Raw genomic sequence first — 20,311 nt, 5'->3', positions numbered from 1 at the left:
AAAGCCAAGCAGGGTGTAATGGTACAACTACCAACTTTGCGACTCCTATCAGTGGGTCATAACAAACATGTCACTTTTCCTGGGCTCCATTAATAAATTTACAGTCCATCCATAACTTGAATTTTCATTGAACCTGGGAGGAGAGCTAAAAAGAAACCAGTTTTCTTGATGACAGAGTGAGGCCCAACAATTCTTCCAATTCAACCTACGCATCCTAGAGCGCCCTCATTTACAGCCGAACCATGTGACGACACAAAATACTGCAGAGGCCATTCATCTAGCAGTGCCAACACATTCTAATAAAGGTCAATTATTTTGCAGGTGACAGACCTCGGAGAGGAAGAAATAAACGAGGACCCAAAGTATCTTTTCATGCAAAGATAATGGATTTTGGAAATGAGTCTTTCCAGATTTAGGGATCGGTCTAGGCAACTTAAATTTGTTCACTTTCCATCAGCTTTAAGAACAGACAGTCATTTAATTATTAAAATGTCAGCCCTGAATACCCACCAGAATAGTGCCTTGTCTTTCATAATTTACTAGTATGAAGAAATATAAGAATTCATTCCAAATAGCTTGTAACTTCATCACGGGTCAGGGCTAGCTGCCCCTTTGACTCCGCTCTGGTCTCTCTCTCTCTTTCAGTACAGCCCAGCCAGGTTTAGGCCTCGAGCCTTCACTGCTCTGAGGTGAAACACATGACTCTCCCACTCTTATAACTGGGATCCTGAGCTACAGCTCTGTGTGTACCACCCCTAATTACACTCAACAGGTCCTGCTGGACTCAGTATCTGCAGTTCTTCCCTTTGGGAGCTGTGACCAGAAGTAAATACAGTGACCCCACACAGCTTTCTTAAAACAAAGTATTGCTTCATTCTAACAGTAGGAACACAACATAACGAGAGAAAGAATTTTGAAAATAATAAAACCAGTTTATGCATATAACTGTCTTAGGACTCATCTACATGGCCAGTTACTAGTCAGCAAGCCAGGGTATGAATCTATAGCTCACCAGTTTGCCTCACAGTAACATCCTATGTAGATGAAGTTACAGTGCAGTGAAAGTTCCAGAAGACAGCTTAACATACAACTACTACTTCAAAAGTGTAATATGTTAAACTGCACTCCAGGACATTTCCTGAACTCAGTGTCCACATGGAACAGTACTGCACAGAAAGCTGGTGAGCTGCAGATTCATAACTTGGCTTGCCATGTGGGTAGCTTGCTGTGTGCACAAACCCTTATTTTAAGAGTTAAGCAGGCCTATTTTAACCCAGTCTCCCAACCCTCTGGAGTGTCTGAGTATCAGTCTGCTCCCCAACAGAATCTGCCTAAGGCCTTGTCTACACTACAAAGATAAGTCAATATAAGTTACATTGATGTACAGCCACCACTGTAATTAAACTGCTGGTGCATGTCCACACTATACCCCTTGTGTCGGTGGAGTATATCCACAGTAGAACTCTAGCATTGACACAGAGAGGAGTGTACTGCGGATAACTATCACACTGTGTAACTGGCCGCAGGGTGTTTTGAGACAGGTTTGCAACACCTCATGGGGCAGAATCAGCATTACATGATGCAGGTTTCTCAATCTCATCATTCCATGGGCAACCTACTAGGTTTCCAGCTCCTTTTCAACTACCCTGGTGATCCGTGAGCCAGCCATCTCCATCAGAAAGCACTGATCCTGCACTGCGCTTCAGTATTGTGCTGTGCATTATGAACACAAGCTATAAGAGGACTTCAACGAGAGTGCTATTTGGTGGAGGGAGGCCTTGAAGGAGCATTTTAACAATGAGCCATAGTAATGTGTATTGCTTTAGTATGCTGAACCTGGCATTATTTGCAGCATGCTATGAACCTTGCAATGATTGCGGTGTGTGCCCAACTATAACAATGCACATGCACCTATTGTTATTTTGGGTGAATGTTAGCAGCAGTGACCATGTGATCGGGAATAATAAAGATAAATTCAGTTTCCATAAGTAGATTTTTATTCCACACCCATGCAAACAAACCTATGTAATGCTGAGGTAAACGTCATAGCTGCATGGGAAAGTATCTTCAAAGGGGAGGGAAGAGGGAATTCACATAGACCAGCAAGGCTCTCACAGTTGGGTGTGTTTGCAGCTGTCATTGAGTTCATCTCCCACGACGGGGAGTGCCTTGGATACTGCTGTTGTCCCAGAAGATACATGGAATTGGGGAGGGGAGTGTAGGGAGGTCCTGGAATGCTATTTCTTTTCTAATTAAGCTTTGTATGATTGGAGATGGTTTCAGCCACAAGTAAAAAGAAGCCTCAAACATATGAAGTTGTTTAGATAGAGATTATTTACATTTTTATTTAATGATTGTAGTGTTGTAACTCATATGCAGCACTTTGCAGCATGAGGTATACAGATAACTCCCGTGTGATTCTCTCTCCCTGCCTCCCTACTTTGATTTCTCTTTATATCAGGATTGGTACTGCATCTATGCAAAGAAGAAAGGATTTGATTCCCTTTGCTTATGATTTCTCTGCAGCTGATGCATCTGACGAAGTGGGTTGCAGCCCACGAAAGCTTATGCCCGCAGAAATTTGTTAGTCTTTAAGGTGCTACAGGACTCTCGTTGTTTCTGCAGCTATTAGCTCTTAAGAATTCTGTTGTAAATACCTTTCAGTACTACCACTCTAATATAGAACTGAGGCAATAGACTCTAAAGAGCGTATCAGAGCAAAAAATAATTGCAGGTACAGAGGAAAGACAGAGATTCTTAAAATTGGAGGCACTGGTCCAGTTTTTTCTGAAACCTGATTGCTTTTGAGACATCGTGCTCCTTCCTTTGACAAAAGTGAGAGTCCAAAAGATACCACTGTGCATCTGTGATCACTGTGAAAGTAGAGACTCAAGTCATATTGTCCAGATAACAAAAGTTCATTCCAATTCTGAACATAGGCAATGTAATGGAAATAGAGTATCAGTCTACATGACGCTGACTCACTTTTAATAATGCTGTACAGAGCCATGTAATGCAGCAATTTATTTTAATGTAACATGTTTACTAAAGTAAAGAGGTCTTGAAAATTGGTTTTTGTTTTAACACAAAGACATTCCACAGGAGAAGTAAATCTCTTTTCTTTAATGAATAACCTACAATAGGTATAAAAAAATTATACCAATTTTCCACCCTCATCAGTAATTTAACCCTGCACAGTTTACATTTATATGAAAAAGTGAATGCCAGTGGTAGCCATTTTTACTTGTCCAGGGAAAGTTTTAATTCTGATTCTTTTCATTCTTCCTTAAAACCATGCCCTCTTTTCCCACAACCGGAGGCTAAGCACCCCGATCCCCACCCTGATTGCTCCCCTCCAGCCCTCCACCCATATATCACCACACTGACCCACATCTCTACCTTCCTCCACAGCCCTACCCAGACTGCTTCCCCAATCAGTCTCCCACCCATATACCATCACCTTGACCCCTACCCCCTCCTTGTAGAAGCAGCATGTCTGCAGCTGACTATTTGCCTCCCTTGTCTTCTGCTATGCCTGCCGCAGCTCTTCGATATTTTTTTACATAGCACTGCTGAGTGTCCCTATCATTGCCCTTCTCCTCCAAGCCCCAAGCAAGTTGCTGTGGCTGGAGCAGAGCTGTGCTTACACAGCCTCCTCTGTCCACAGACCCAGGAGATCCACCAACTCCCATGGACTCCAGGCAGGTGGGCGTTTGCTGCATGGAGCTGGCCTGCTCAGCTGGGCAGTATAATGTGAGTGAGCTGTCCACAGGAAGAGCATTTTCAAAACTTCCTGAGGCTTTAAAAGGGGAGAGGTGCATACCTTGTACCTGGCTGCAGGGCAGTGGAGTTCAAAACAGTGACCAGAGTGGTTACGGTGGGCATTGTGGGATACCTCCTGGAGGCCACTTATGGCAACATAGGCAACGTGTTGTCTACACTGAAACTGCGTCACTCTAAATACATTGCCCTAAGCGCTACACTTCTTGTCGAGGTGGTTTTATTAGGTCAGTGTTGCTGGTGAGTTAAAGCAACTGGAGGAGCACTGTAGTGTGTATACCTCCAGAGTTAGGTCAACTCAACTTTGTAGTGTAGACAAGCCCTGAGTCTCCCCCTTAACCATCCGACCTCCTCAAGAATGTTTGTGTCTTTAAACCCTTTGATCTCCCCTCCCTTTCTCAGGGTTCATACATTCCTGGAGAAACCAGTTTAGCAAGCCCAGTGGGGTGGGGGAGGGGTCTCTCCAGCAGATCATCACAGCCAATGGCTCTAGCATTGTCCATCCAGTTTTTGCTGATAAATATTATCATAGAATATTAGAGTTGGAAGGGACCTCAGGAGGTCATCTAGTCCAACCCCTCAGCTATATCATCCCAGCCAGGGCTTTGTCAAGCCTCAGCTTAAAAACCTCTAAAGATGGAGATTCCACCACTTCTCTAGGTAACCCATTCCAGTGCTTCACCACTCTCCTAGTGAAAAACTTTTTCCTAATGTCCAACCTAGACCTCCCCAACTGCAACTTGAGACCGTTGCTCCTTGTTCTGTCATCTACTACCATTGAGAACAGCCTAGCTCCATCCTCTCTGGAACCCTCTTTCAGGTAGTTAAAGGCTGCTATCAAATCCCCCGTCATTCTTCTCTTTTGCAGACTGAACAAGCCCAGTTTCCTTAGCCTCTCCTCATAAGTCCTGTGCTCCAGCCCCCTAATCATTTTTGTTGCCCTCCAGTGTACTCTCTCCAACTTCTCCACATCCTTTTTGTAGTGGGGGGGCCCAAAACTGGACACAATACTCTAAATGCGGCCTCACCAATGCCGAATAGAGGGGAATAATCACTTCCCGCGTCCTGCTGGCAATGCCCCTCCTAATGCAGCCCAACATGCTATTAGCCTTCTTGACAACCAGGGCACGCTGCTGACTCATATCCAGCTTTTTATCCACTGTTACTCCCAGGTCCTTTTCTGCAGAACTGCTGCCTAGCTCGTTGGTCCCCAGTCTATAGCTGTGCATGGGATTCTTCCTTCCTAAGTGGAGGACTCTGCACTTTTCTTTGTTGAACCTCATTAGATTTCTTTTGGCCCAATCCTCCAGTTTGTTTAGGTCCTTCTGTATCCTATCCCTACCTTTCAGGATATCTACCACTCCCCCCAGCTTAGTGTCATCCACAGACTTGCTGAGGGTGCAATCTACCCCATCTTCCAGATCATTAATGAAGATGTTGAACAAAACTGGCCCCAGGACCAACCCCTGGGGCACTCCGCTTGTGACCAGTTGCCAGCTAGACATGGAGCCATTGATCACTACTCGTTGAGCCCTATGCTCTAGCCAGTTCTCTATCCATTTTATAGTCCATTCATCCAACCCATACTTCTTTAACTTGCTGATAAGAATACTGTAAGAGACAGTATCAAAAGCTTTGCTAAAGTCAAGATATATCACATCCACCAGATATCATTATCTGGGCTATTGCTCTCTTCCTGCCTGCAGGCAAACAGTCTCTTTGGTGAATTAACCCAATTTAGTCGCACAGTGAAGCCCCTTGCAATAATCAGACAGAAGCATATAAAACATAGCATTCATAATCACAGGCAGTTCCAAATCCAACACAAACATGTTGCCCCCAAAAGCCATGAAGCCTGATTTTCAAAGGTGCTAAGCAACTGAAGTCAAACTAAAGTCAAAAGAAACTGTAGGTACTTAGCACCTCTGGGGATGGGGAGGGAGAAGGCGGATTAAATAAATGAAGCCCATAGTGTGAACGGTCACAAGATAGTAATTAGGAAAACTAAATGTTCAGTCTAATGACTCTAGTGTGCCAACAATGGGGTATATACCCTTCTTAAATATTCAAATAAAGTTTAGTTAGCGCAAACTAAAGTTACACATCACGTTGATAAGCAAATATTACCACATACAGAGGTTCCTTTCTCGAAACACAGTTTAAACTCGAATTGTCATAAGAACTTGAGAATGTAACAACACAGGGATTCCACATCACCTCTGATGTTGTCTAGGCCTTTTATATTGGTGTATCACTCCAAAAATCATTTGTGATATTTCATGAGAATACGAAATATGTTAACAAAGAGTAGCTTAGAAGTAGTTTTTAAACTGTGGCCAGTGAACTGGTGATCCATGGAACCTGTCCTTGGTAGGCAGCAGGAAGAAACATTTTTGAGAACCAGCCATTTGTAGAAGGGGTATTTGGTAGAGAGCTGGCATCCAGTAAACAATCCTGCTCTTACAAAATAGTCCACAGAATGAGTTGGAGAACCACTGCATAGCTCACTAAAATCGTAGTTTTAGATAATTGTGTCTCACCTTCCTTTTTTAACCATTTCACAATATTTCCTTCCTCCATCGTAGGAGACAGTGCAGGCATGAGTATTTTAACAGCAGGAATACCTGGAAAACAAGACACTGGAATTAACCACTAAAACATCTCCTTATCACAAAACTACTGTTATTTTCAATAACCTAAAATACAGTAGATACATTATCAATCTCCTTAATATCACTCCCCTTATCAGCTGCATAACTCAACAAATAAGCTGAGTGCAGGGTGTGAATCTGAAAGCTATCGGAACAAAATATTTATTAAAAGGATTTTTTTAAGATTATGTGCACACACACACACAAATGTGAATGGTAAGTGAAATTCCAAAGAACACGATACACTGCACACATCCCATTTTTATACATTTGATATGCAGAGAAGCAAGGCTGAATTGAGCTATAAACTCATAATTAATATGTAGACTACCAAGCAAACTGAACTCATGTATGAGGACACATTATTAAAGAAAAATATGGAATAAAGTCCTGGGGGCAGGCCTGGTAATCTTTAGATTTTCACACTGCCTTGGCTTTGGTTCAATGAGTTTTAGATCTGACCTCTAACTAGAATCCAGCCTAGTATTTCTATTAATAAATAGCAATAAAAGCTAAACTGACACCATTTTAAGTTCCTTTCAACCCAGCCTGACCTACAGTGTATTCAGAAGAATTAGCAGCTGAATAGAATTTCTCATAGACTTTGCCCAATCTAGAGTTGAAGAAAAAAACAACCCAATAATATGCTTGGGAAGTAAGCTGTTGACAGAATGACAATTCAGAGGAAGAAAGAAATGCTAACAATTCATTCTCATACATTAGGCAACACTGATAGTAGGATGTGATGTCAAACTCTATTTCACAGAAAGGTCATGGTTTTAAAAAAAAAAATTAAATAAAGTCCTAGGCATCCAACAGTCCGTGGGAGTCAACACTTAGGTCAGCAGGGAGCAGGAGTCTTCCCACTTATAACAGTGCTAGGAGAAAGGGAGGGGGAATATCTTAAAGGCTCACAAGAGGGGCTAAGAAAGGGGGAAGTTCAGTTTGAAGAGGTAGAGGAGGGAACTAGACTAGAAAGTGTTTGAGTAGAGAAGTACAAGGTATCCAGGATAAATATGCTTATTTTCACTACCAAATGAAGAAGATTATTTGAATCCTAACGGTTAATACAGTTAACATTCCTGAGAAAGGAAGAAAATGGCAGTTAAAAACAAAATGAGTGAATGGACAAACAATCCAAGGAAATAAATAAATAAAAATATCCACCCTTGTTCTATCATTCATTAACAATAATACAGCATGTAAATTTGAATGTGTTCATTATTGTACTATGGACTATTGAAAAAGAAAATTATTACACTTGTAAAGAAATACTTATGGTAGAATGCTTATTTATTCAACAGCTCAGATAAAACAGGATGTAATTTTTTTCATCATCATTTCTGGATACAATGTGGACCTTTTTCGCAAAGTTGAAATATTGCAACCAAGATTTAGTAAGCTTGCAGGCTATTGCTATTATATGGTGCACAGACATTTATTTATTTATTTATTATATGGTGCACAGACTTTATTCCCCAAAGACTCCATAGATCCACACCCAAGGAGTCATGATCCTTAAAGCACATTAATTCTGAAACTGAGTTGAAGTTATACATGGTTCATGCTCCCAGAAAGTCTGCAATGCAGAAATGTAGATAATTTGCACCCGCCTTCTATTCCCTAGTTAGTTCTCTCTTGTTCAAATCAGTCAGAGAAGTGGACCTCTCTTTGCTCTGGTACTTAAATTATTTAACTTTAGCATTACTCATTAATGCTAGCATTTGTAAAGTGAAACCAGAGACTATTTCTCATCAAATTCTGTTATTTATCAATTCTACAGTAATCGATAATCTTTCCTTCTGATCACTAGCTGGTCCAGGTTTAATGCTTAGAAAAGTTTACTGGTCCTGAAAATATTTGTACAAGTTTGCAAAAACCTGTTTATCTTTGAGAATATGTGAAATAGTGCATGGATCAAAGCATGGATCCATGGCTTTTTTTACTCAAATATTTTCATTGTGTTAGCACGAAATGGTCCCCTAGAATTAGAAATTAATGTTGCATACTACTTTTACGAAAGCTTTCATAAAATACACAGACTTGATTCCAGCTCTAACAGCCTGGTTTGAGACAGTGGCCTCAATTAATAAGTTAAATCTGAAAAAGTGGGAATAAAACATGGCAGTAAGAAAAATGTGATTTAAGATCTTATGTTGTGAACATCCAAGAATACTGTTGGAAATAATTTAATTAAGGGCTAGCACAACTTAAGTTTCCATGCACACATTTCTTTATTAGTACGAAGGCCACTTGGTGCTGGCTACACCCAAAATACAAATATACATAAGGCAGTACTTGAATCACAGGATAATTGTCAAATAATTGTGGCTGAGTTGCAGACAAGACATGGAAAATCACGGAAAAGTAATATTGGATCTTTATTAATTGTGGTAATTTGGAAAAGCCAGTGAAGACCTATTTGTTTAAGAAAAATTGCTGGAACAATATAAACAATCAACATTATGTTATGCTTGCTAATTTTTTTGATAACCAGACATTTCGCTGCAACTATATTACAGTCATTAATGTGCAGCACTGACAGCCTAAACCCCAGCCACTGTCAGCTCGGATAAATGAGATTCTACTGTACTAATGGGGAAAAAAAGCTGGTGGTGCAAACCTCAAAATGTGTACAAATTGTGGACTGTGCAAAGTAAACTAATTAAAGTCAAAATTGCAGTGGAAGTCTAATATTGCAGAATCTGCAATTTCCACAATATCACAAATTAAGTCGGGCCTTAAATACAAGCATATACACCTATATTCTATACCTTAGCAACAACAAGTTATAAGCATTGGCCGAACACACAAAACAAGATCAGGGCCAGGAAATACCTTCCCATCAGGGCGTGACTCCAGAGGGGCAAGGAAAATGTTTACTAGAGGTTCTGACAAACAACCTCTAGAAAACATTGCTGTTTTATACACTATAACAAACAAGTGATGTCTTAGCTGGTTAGTGGACCTTAGCTAAAGTCAGCTGAAGCAGGTTAGGGCTGCACTCTGCTTTCAAGGTTTTTCCCCTTATTTCACTTTGCCATACATTTTCTTCTAGCTACTGGACTAAGCATTTCTAACCAGTTACATACTGCACCCAGTGCCCAATTAACCATGTTTTCGTTATTTCTATAGCTTAGCCCAAACTTTAAATAAGATAACATTAGTATTTCCAGGGTCAATACAAGTCTAACACAAACAAGCCACCTTTCTCAGGAGTTTATTCTTTTTGGTCACATGCTTTGAGCCTATCACTCATGTTAAAATCCAAACAATTTAAAACCATAGTTCACCCAGGTCTAACATGGGCCTATCTTCCTACAAATAGTAATGAGTGGACATACATCACAGAAAAAAGCAGAAATTTCTAGCTTTCCAGTGGTATATAGCATTCATTTCTAGCCATGGTGGCTCACAAATACCAGATGTTAGGCCTGGTCTACACTTAAAACTTACACTGGCCTAGTGATGTCAACTTGGGGTGTGATTTTTTTTAAAGCTACTATGAAATAAGGCCTAGTGTAGTTGCACTTATACCAGAATAAGCGTGTTTTTGCCAGTGTAGCTTATGTATCTCATGGAACTTTCTAGCATCACTAGAAGAGCAGGGAAACCTTTAAGAAAAACACATTTGGAATCACAGGAGCCTGGGGCCCTGATGAGACTGTTTGGGAGCAGAGGAAGAGCTGGCAAGCTTTGAACTCAGTACTGCCACTTATGCCCCTGTATAACACCACCACATGCACTTCCATGGGACTTTTCATCTGGAAACATAAAATCATCTTCATATTACAGCTGGAGAAACTGAGACCCAGATCCTCAAAACACATAGGCGTTGCTCTGCTCAGCACTGCACTACCTAGCCTCTAGATACCTGCTGTCTAGGGGAATCCTCAGCTCAGAGAAAGCTACTCAAGCTTCCCACTTAATTCATAGGGAAAGTTAAGCACCTAAGACAAGGATCCTCAGAAGCTATCTAAACTTGCCAGGAGTGACAGCCCAAGGAGAGGAGAGAGACTTGGGTGTCTAAGCTTCTGACATAGCATGCCTGGCTGATGGGCTGGAAATTAGCACCTCCCTCCACTCAGGATCTCAGCTACAAAACATCTCCTGGAGTTAGGTACCTAAGCATTGTCAGCTGCTTAGAGAGCCCAATAACCTAACAGCCAAATCATCTCTCTGGCTCTGGCTCAGGCTAACCATTCTCACACTTGCCTTCCATTTCCCAGTGTCCACCTGTTTTTTGTGCAGGTGCTCTGGGTCTGGCCCTCCTGTTGCAGTCTGACAGGTATTAGGCATGCTTAGAGCACACCTACAGGTTTGGGCCTCCACTAACAAGACAGACATGTCCCTCCCTAATTTGAGAATTCTGCTTTGGGATCTCTGGGCCTCAAACCACTTGTTAGCTGTGGGAGAATGTCAGGGCGTAGGCAGCTTTGTGAATGCCAGCTGGTGGAAAAATAGACACCACAATCTCATCCTTCAACTCACCATCCAAAGTGGGAAGTCTGCATGAGCAGAGCAAACAATTTATTGATGTCCTTTTCTTAAGACTGATACAATCACTTTTGGACCTGATCATACAGGCTTGAAAGGTACCCTTTAACTTAAGCAATAAACCCAGTTTCTTATTACAAACAAGATAATGAGGAGCAATTCCCCTTCACCAAAGACAAACGTATACTCAATAATCCTCCCTTTCTATTAATAATACTTAGCATTTATGTAGCACTTTCCAGATTCAAAGATCTGTACAACAATGAGCTAAATCTCACAAGAGTCCTGGGACATAAATATTACACTCATTTTATACACGTTTCAGTGACTTGCACAGAGTTTTACTGTGGTGGTGGAGCTGTGATTAGAACTCAGAAGTTCTTGGCTTCCTGTTCCAAGCTCAGTCCACCAGACTATGCTGCTGCTGTCAATAATATTTTTATAGCCATCCAATGTTCATTTAGTGCCATTTCTAAATCTACCACCAATTATATTTAGAGAATCAATTTAAAATATTTTAAACACAAACCAATTGCTAACTTGAAACCATCACTGAGGCCATAACACTTCCACTTTGGTGACCACTTTAAGGGTTATGTTCCTTCCAGACATAAGATCTGATTTAATTGTTTCTGACACAGATACTACCATCCAAACAGGTCCAAGCAGAAGAACTTTGACATACATTGCTGGGATGTATATTGAACATAAGGAAGAACTGTGCAGTATTCCTGTAAAGTCTAATGTAAATTGTATATTACATTGCTGGGATGTATATTGAACATAAGGAAGAACTGTGCAGTATTCCTGTAAAGTTACTAATGTAAACGGTAGTTAGAAAAGAATTCGACAAATCCTGTAGATTTGCACTGCACTTTTTATTTCAGTGCCTTCATAACTTTCTATACTCACTATTTTTTATTGTTTCACCTGCCTTGAAATGGGTACAACAAGCACTTTGTCAAAACAGAAAAGCTGCAGTGAACTAGAGCTATAAGTGCCTCAGCGTCCTCTGCAGAAATGTTATTTCATAGTTTCCTACATTACGCAGTCAGTTGTAAAGGAAAAATTTACTATACTTCTATAGCAGTGCAAACATAACACAGCAATATCTGAGATATAAAAAAAAAAAAAAACTAAGAAAAATAGAATGAAGTACTACATTAGGGGACCATTTTCTTCTCTCCTGTAAAAAAAAAAAAAAAAGTACACCAGTGTCTTGCTTCATCAGGGTTCTAGCCCTATATTGAATTTAATGTGCAGCCCTACAGAGTTTTAGAATGCCCATTACCTGTTCAAAAATAAATGTAGTACAAACCAATTTGCTGCTATTATGAAGCAGATCTAAGCTTCATCACTTTGACTAATCAACATATGGCATTGCTGGAATTTCATATTGAATCTCTCGGCTTATGGGAGCACATAATGTAAACCAAAGATCTATAGTAGAGGGTTGGATCAATGCCAGAATGAATTACCCAGTCATCTTTCACTTCAGCTCCTCTCTCCCTGTGCAACATCTATATTCCACAAGGGTCAGACACAGCTCATTCCCTAAAATGAGGGCTCATTAAAATAACATTGTTCAAACCATTCTAAAGATAACACACTTGCACCATCTGCAGGCTAGACAAAATACAGGTGCTATGGAATATATATCACAAGGCAACATTATAGCAAGGCTAGGGGCAAGAAATGTTAATAATGCAATTACTGATTACAATGGGAAAGCATGCTTCTCCTAGACTGGTACAAATTGGATATAATCTGAATTAGTCCATTTTTGCTCTAGGACCTGTTTTAAGAAGTCTTTAGTTGTTATGGATATGACAGGAAAATCTTTAAATAGAGAAAGTCATCACAAATGTATAATTGAAAATTCTAGTCTGACTTTAAAGAGCCTGTGATATGTGATGTAGTGTCTAAGGCACAGAATAAGAAATGGATGTTGTATACCAGTGACAACCTAACCAGCACTTGGCTGACTATCTGCAGGCAGATGTTTGATCATAAGATGCTGGCTCTCCTCCTTTCCTATTGCCTTTTCACATTAGCAGACAATTGAAAAAACTTTACTTTGCCAATATTACTTTTCCACATAATGTCCTTTTGGAACTGAAGCAATAGTTTATCTGATCACCATCCACAGGAGATATAGCCCACTTTATCATGACTAGAAGGGGAATCATCCAGAGAATAATCACACTATTTAGATCTACACCATTAAGAAGGTGTGAGAACTTTTTAGAATTTGGATATCTTTTTGGAACCACTAAATTATTCACTAATAAAAACAGCAATGATCAGAATGACTGAAAAAGGATACAAACTCCAGGAGCTATCAATACTTGTTTCATCAGATGGCTTTAGGAAGAAATCTTCCCTTTTACTCATCGTAAAGCACTGTACATTAGACAGGGACTGGGGGTGTTTGTCTTCCCCTGAAGGATCCAGAATTGGTCATGGTTAGAGTAAGACATGGATTAGGTAAACCATTGATCTGTTCTGGTCATGCAAGGCTGTTGGCCAATTGCCTGAAGTGAAAACCATTTGAAGTTCAGGCCTGGAAGATGGCATCATCTATCACATAACTGACCTAATGCTAGTTTTAAGTTATTATATCAGTAACTAACAATCAGAAATTCAATCTTGGGGCACCCAAAACCCACATTTCAAGTCAATGCAAGTTTTGCCTGTGCAAAGAAGGCAGGATAGGACTCCAGCAGTCAAGTAATAAACCAACCAGCTCAAACAAGCACCTAACTCATCTCTGCAAATCCCTACATTTCAAATGGTGACATAACAGTTGAACCTGAGCTCCCTGTTCCATGCTGAGACCAACAGGCAAAATGAGATCCTTGGATATATAAACATGTGAATATCAACGATTACAGAGATTATATTTGCCTCTGTATTTGGCACTGGCATGCCTACTATTGGAATAATCTGTGCAATTCTGAAGTCCACTCTTCAAGAAGGATGATGATAAATTGTAGAGGATTCATAGAACAGGACTGAAAAAACATGCCAGTTAGTGACAGACTCAAGGAATTCAAACTGCTGATCAAAAAGACAGTTAAGGGGTGACTTGAGCACAGTGTAAAAGTATCTACATGGGAAACAACAGTTTGCCAATGGATTCTTCAATTTAGCATACAAAATTCTAACAAGATACAATGCTAGAAACTAAAAAAATTCAGACTGGAGATAAGGTGCAAATTTTAACAGGTAGGATAAATGACCATTGTAACAATTTACAGGGGTTGAGATGGGTTCTCCATCACTGGCAATTTTTAAATCAAATCAAGATTGGATGTTTTTCTCAAAAAATATGCTTTAGTTCAAACAGGAATTGATTCAGGGAAATTCTATGGCCTGTATTATAAAGGAGATCAGATTAGCTGATCACAGTGGTTCCTTCTTACTTTATAATCTATGAATATTCAAAAACAAACCAAAAAACCACCATAAAGCAAAGTGAAGTCAAATCCCAGCTCTAATTCATGGGGAGGAATTTGGAATCAGCTGTGTGTCCTTGAATAGTTACATTCTACAAAAGAAAGAATGGTTTTTCCACAATTATAATACTAGTTCTTTTACTCTGTCAGGTATGAACGCTCATCTAGGAAAATTAGTTATGTCTAAAACACTATTCATGCAAGCACACGTGTGCGCACACACCCATTTTGTATAATATCTTTCCTGCAAAGTGTATCCCAAAATGCTCAACAAGGTTAAATAACACTAATTACAGAGTGAAATATATAAATAAATGATGGTGAGAAATTAAGAGATATAACAAAGGGAAAGATTTGACAGATAAGATTTGTAATTAGGTGAGATTTGCTCAAGCATAGGGACACAGAAAAGGCCATCCTAGGGAACACGAGTTGCAGAAGTGAAGGCTTTTGCACCAAAAATGAGAAGGGAGAAAGGAGGTGGCCAGTGCTAAGAACAGTGGGAGACAGGATGGGACAAACCTGTTGAGGGCAATTTTGAACTGTTCCATAAAATGTAATAATTGTCCAATTATAAGAGCAATACATTTATAGAAATATAGGGTTGGATGGGACCACCAGAGGCCCTCTACTTCAACCCCCTGTACTGAAGCAGGACCAAGTAGACCTTCTCTGACAGGTGTTTGTTTAATCTCTTCTTAAAAATTCTAATGATGGAGATTCCATAACTTCCCTTGGAAGCCTATTCCAATGATTCATTATCTTTATTGTTAGTAAGGTTATCCTAATATCTAACCTAACTCACCCTTGCTGCTAATCTCATTACTTCTTGTCCTACCTTCAGTGAACATGGAGAACAATTTATCACAGTTCTCTTTATAACAGGCCTTAACATATTTGAAGGCTATCATCAGTTCCCCCCTCAACCTTCTTTTCTTGAGACTAAACACGCCAGAGTATTTTTTGTTTGGTTTTTTAAACTTTCCTCTTAGGTCAGGTTTTATAAACCTTTTATCATTTTTGTTGTTCTCCTCTAGATTCTTTTTAATTTATCCACATCTTTCTTAAAGTGAGACATCCAGAACTGGACACAGTATTCCAGCTGAAACCTCATCAGTGTAGAGGACATCAGACAATTACTTCCTGTCTCTTACATACAACACTCCTATTCATACATCCCAAAATGATAGCCTCTCTCAGAACTGCATCACACCGCTGACTTATATTCAATTTGTGATACACTCTAACCTCCAGATCCCTTTCAGCAGTTCTACTGCCTAGCCAGTTAGTCCCCATTTCATAGCTGTGCATTTGATATTTCCCTTCTAACTGTAATACTTTGCATTTGTCTTATTGAATTTCAGGTTGTTGATTTCAGACCAATTCTCCAATTTGTCAAGGTTGTTTTGAATTCTAATCCTGTCCTCCAAAGTGCTTGTAACTGCTCCCAGCTTGTGTTACCTGAATATTCTCTGTTCCATTATCAAGTCATTAATGAAAATATTGATTAGTACTGGACATAGGAGGGACCCCTGCAGGGCCTCACTAGATACATCCCCAGGTTTGATAGAGAACTATTGATAACTACTCTTTGAGCACAGTCTTTCAACCAATTTCGCACCAACACTCACATTCCAGGGTGCTATCCAGACCAGTGAGGAGTTGTGTCACCTACTGCCTTGTAACATTAGGTGCCTCACAATGATTTCCTGGTGTAGCTCCCAACCTGGGCCTCTCACAAACAGTAGGAGGTCACACCCTGTGTGTCTCTGTATAGCTGCAGTCCTGGTCCAGCCACTCTGACCCCGGCAGCCTGTCAGCTACACAACAGCCACACACCAGCTTCCAACAGCCTTGGTTACTACTTTCAGGGTGAACCCAACATACTTCCAGTCCCAAAAACATGTGTTCTGCACTGCCCAGCTCTCTCCTGGACAATTCAGATATTAGAGGTCTGTTGTCCCTCTAAGGGATCAATGTACAACAGTTGCTATTTTATTCAGAGTTACCAAACAATTCCATTTAAATGCAACATTGATTAGTTCTGATTAAAGAAAAAAACAAGTTTATTATAGTACAAAGAAATAGGTTTTAAATGAGACAAACAAGGCATTAAAGTCAGAAATGATTACAAAAGAAAAAGATAAAATGCTTCCTAGTAGGTAAGACTTAAACTAGACTTGGTTCAAGATAAAATTCTTATTGCATGTTCTCAGCAACATAGCTAACCATATTCTCAAGTCAGAATCTGCCCTCTAAGTCCAAAGGGCTGGTTTCTCTGTCTTCTTAGGTGAAAGAGCAAACGAGAGAGAGAAAATCCTTTAGGTGTTTACACCCCACATTTTTATAATTCAGTCCCCCCTTTGAAGTGGATTAATCTGACCCCTCAAAGCAAAGTTTATTCATACAGTAAAGAAGGTGATGTGGAGTCTAGGGGTGAAGTTGCCTCCATGCTCTTTCTTCTCCCCTGTATATGCTCAAGTGCAGATTTGCCTGGTTTCTCTTTTGCAGTCTCAAGGATGCTGTTTACTACTTATATGTAAACTGAGGTAAACACACATTTCTTTAAGATAGACCTGCTTAACCACTCCTTCCTAATCAGGGCCATGTGGGTTTGAACATATGCTACCAACATCATACAGGGGAAATTTATAACGGTACATATAGTGTTGCTACATACATTTCACCATATTATTGACCAGCAAGTTATTAGTTTTCAAATGATACCTCACAAGGCATATTTTGTGCAAAAATTATTACAATGGTGTGAATATAGGGGTGCATTCAGTCACACCCACCTTCTAGTAATTTCATCTAAACCACATTTCCGTAGTTCGCTTATGAGATATCATGTGCAACTGTGTCAAAAGTCTTACTAAAAAGCAAGAAATATCACATCTATGTTTCCCCCTACTAACCAGGCCAATAACCCTGTCAAAGAAGAAAATTAGGTTGGTTTGGCATGATTTATTCTTGACAAATCCATGTTGCCCAATACATAGAATCCTATTATCCTCTAAATGCTTACAAATTGATTAATAATTTGTTCCAGTATCTTCCAGGTATGAAAGTCAGGCTGACTGGTCTATAACTCCTCTTTTTAAAAGGAGGCACTATGTTTGCCATTCTTGAGTCTTCTGGGATCTCCTCTGTCCTCAGTGGGAGCACACTTCTTCGTAAGTATACATGAAAGTTGCTGAACGAGGGCATTAAGTGCTGAACATTACATCAATGTCACAACAATTCACAACAACACAAAATACATTGACAAAGTGTTACTAATAGGTTACAGTGTATTTTAAAAAATTAAAAACTCACTCAGACTTGAAAAACATCCCAGACACCTACTAATCAGAGACTGATATGCAAGGTCAGACAAGGGCACTACCAATGAGGTTGAGAAATAACATCCTGGTAAGAAATCCACAGTTCCTGGAAAGGGGGGAGGAAAATATCCTAAGAAAGAGCTGCCTCTTGACCCTCCTTAGGGATCCTTCCCATCATTTTCTGGCTACTACGTGTGTCATAAATTGGAAAGTCTTCCTTGCACTTTATATACAGAATTCTCCTCTTCCCCACGGTCTATTTTTTGGGTCTTCCTTTCCAATGAATAGTCCCATTATCTGCCTCTAGGATAGCTAATAGCTTTACTAAACATCAGAGGGAAAGTGATATGATTCTTGTCAGTTTTACCACTGACCTCATCGAAACATACCAGAGTCTTGTCAATTTTTCTCTAAGAAGCTATAAATTGTGGCTGCAGCAACAGAAAAACTGTACACATGTGAATTGAGGTAAACAGGAATGCTATCTTTGCAACCATAAGTGATAGAAATCTAACTGTTTTTTTAAAAATGAAAAACATGCATTCTGCACAAATTGATGACTGAGAGAACTCTAACAGAACTGTCCAGAAGTGAAGTATTTACTCTTTCGTGCTCTAGTAAGTTTCACACTATTAAAAAATAATCCATTCAAGAGTGGTAAGTACATGAGTTGATTTTAGAACTATTAGAGCAAGGGAATGGGAATCATGGTCCTGTTTTTGTTCTACTAATGACTTGGTATGTGTCAAATTACTGGGCAAATTACTTTGTTTCTCTGTGCTTCATTCCTCCAGTGTTCCAACAAACCTGTAAAATAGGGATACTGCTACTTATCCTTATCACAAAGGAATATGAGGCTTAATATAAAATAGAGTTCTATAAACGATAAGGGACTTTGAGATCATTGGTAAAAGGTGCTATTATAAGTGCAAAACACAGGCCCTGGGAAATGAAGAAAGACCAAGATAGAAAGACTTGACACCTATTTTAACATACAATATAAAAACTAGAGGACAGCGTTAGTTCTTGAAGAGAGTTTTCAGTATTCTTTGGCCACTCAACTCAAAAGCAGCCACAACTATCATTATTAGAAAATAGTCTAAAACCATTTGCCAAACACTTTGTCCTTTAGACACCGAGCTTGGTCCCACACCACCATCTTTCTTTCTCCCTACACCTTACATCCCTCATCCCATTTCCACTAGCCAAACAGAGCACGGCTACCCACCCTCTTCATTTTCTCCCACTAGCTAACCACAATGCCCACTCTGCTTCTGCCCCCTACACCCTGACATTGGTACCCACTAACTTCAACACCAGGCACCTGCATGTACCCTCTGCTCTGCCCAAGTCACCTACTCACCTTCATACGCAGCTTGCATAGATACACTGCCCGTGCCCGACCTCTGCTAACCACGGGTTCCTCGCAGGCACCTGGCCTCTGCCATTACCATGCCCTTTCCTTCCCCCTGAAAGTCACTGCTGCCCCCACACACAGCTGCAGCAGGTTGTAACAGCTACAGGCAGCCTACTCAGAACTACCTATTTGTGACTCAGGCCAAATACTCACCCAGCAGCTCATGGCTCCTGTGCAGACGCCTCCAGCCTCCTCCAGGGCGGAAAAAAGCACATGCCCCCGCGACTAATCTCCTACCCATCAGTCGTTTAACCATCCCTTTGCTGCCGCAGCTCAGCCACAAGGAGGCTGCCATCTTGCTCTCCTGTCTCCTCCCACCCAAGGCTGGGGCTGTCCAACTCACTGCCTGAGAGAGAAAAAAAAGACACTCCCCTCACAACAGCTGTTCCTTGTCTCCACACAACTAGGCAGGCAGGCAGCCCCTTGCAGCCAGGAGCCAGGGCTATCGCGTGGGCACTTATGGGCTACTCCTCTTTCCCCGATGGCGGACTAGCTCCCTGCCTGCATAAACCAAAAGGCACACACTGCCGTCCACACGTCCTGATGGTCAGGACAAGCTAGACAGGCGTGGCTGAGTGTCAGAGTCAGAGACCCGGCTCCTGTGCCGAGCATTTGCCGAGGGTAGCGCTTCAGGGGATGTTTCGGGGTGTTGACTGATTTCCCCAGAATACCCTTTTTTGTTCAGTATCGCCAAGCCTGAGCGTTCAATGGGGCAGGGCCTGGAAATAGTGGGATCGGCTTAAAAGACATGGTGGGTTTTAAAATAATAATAATAATACATTTGGGTTGGGAGCCCTCAGACTTCCCTGGGGTCACGTTCCTGTCTTCCACCAGGAGAGGGAAAAAAAAGTTGTGTTTTAAATGGCAAGCCAGATCCACGCCTGGCTCCAGAAGCTGGGGATTTAAGGAAGCTACCCCAGGGGACACTCAGGAGAGCTGGCAACAGTTCTTTGTACTTGGCTAGCCCTGTGGGGCCCGGCTCCATTGTCGCAGGCACGGGGCGAAGAGGCTCCTGCCCAGCAGAGCTCCCGGGGATGTGAGCCCAGGTAACACCAGCTGGACGTGGCAGGCCGGGGCCTGCGGCTACCCCCATCCTGCCTCTTCGTGATTGACAGGCTGCGGCTCCTTCTGCCCGCGCCTGGCTCCGGCACGTGCCAGCTCGCTCCAGCGCAGCGCTGTCCC

General features: G+C 41.0%; 1 protein-coding gene across 1 annotated transcript in view; it reads right to left on the bottom strand.

The window, feature by feature from the left end:
• Positions 1-20,311, bottom strand: part of PDHX (pyruvate dehydrogenase complex component X) — an 87,359-nt gene that overhangs the window by 66,746 nt on the left and 302 nt on the right. The window contains exons 2-3 of the mRNA XM_067557548.1: positions 19,283-19,475; positions 6,321-6,404 (exon numbers count right to left, since the gene is read on the bottom strand). Of these exons, the coding sequence (XP_067413649.1) occupies positions 6,321-6,404; positions 19,283-19,424 (226 nt within the window). The 5' untranslated portion in view covers positions 19,425-19,475. The remainder of the gene's footprint in view (positions 1-6,320; positions 6,405-19,282; positions 19,476-20,311) is intronic.

This window comes from Emydura macquarii, unplaced genomic scaffold (assembly GCF_026122565.2).
Source record: "Emydura macquarii macquarii isolate MOO-44397 ecotype Brisbane River unplaced genomic scaffold, CSIRO-AGI_Emac_v2 contig_1876, whole genome shotgun sequence".
Taxonomy (NCBI): domain Eukaryota; kingdom Metazoa; phylum Chordata; order Testudines; family Chelidae; genus Emydura; species Emydura macquarii.
Note: the sequence above shows the minus strand (reverse complement) of the source record. Positions and strands in the feature narration are given on the sequence as shown.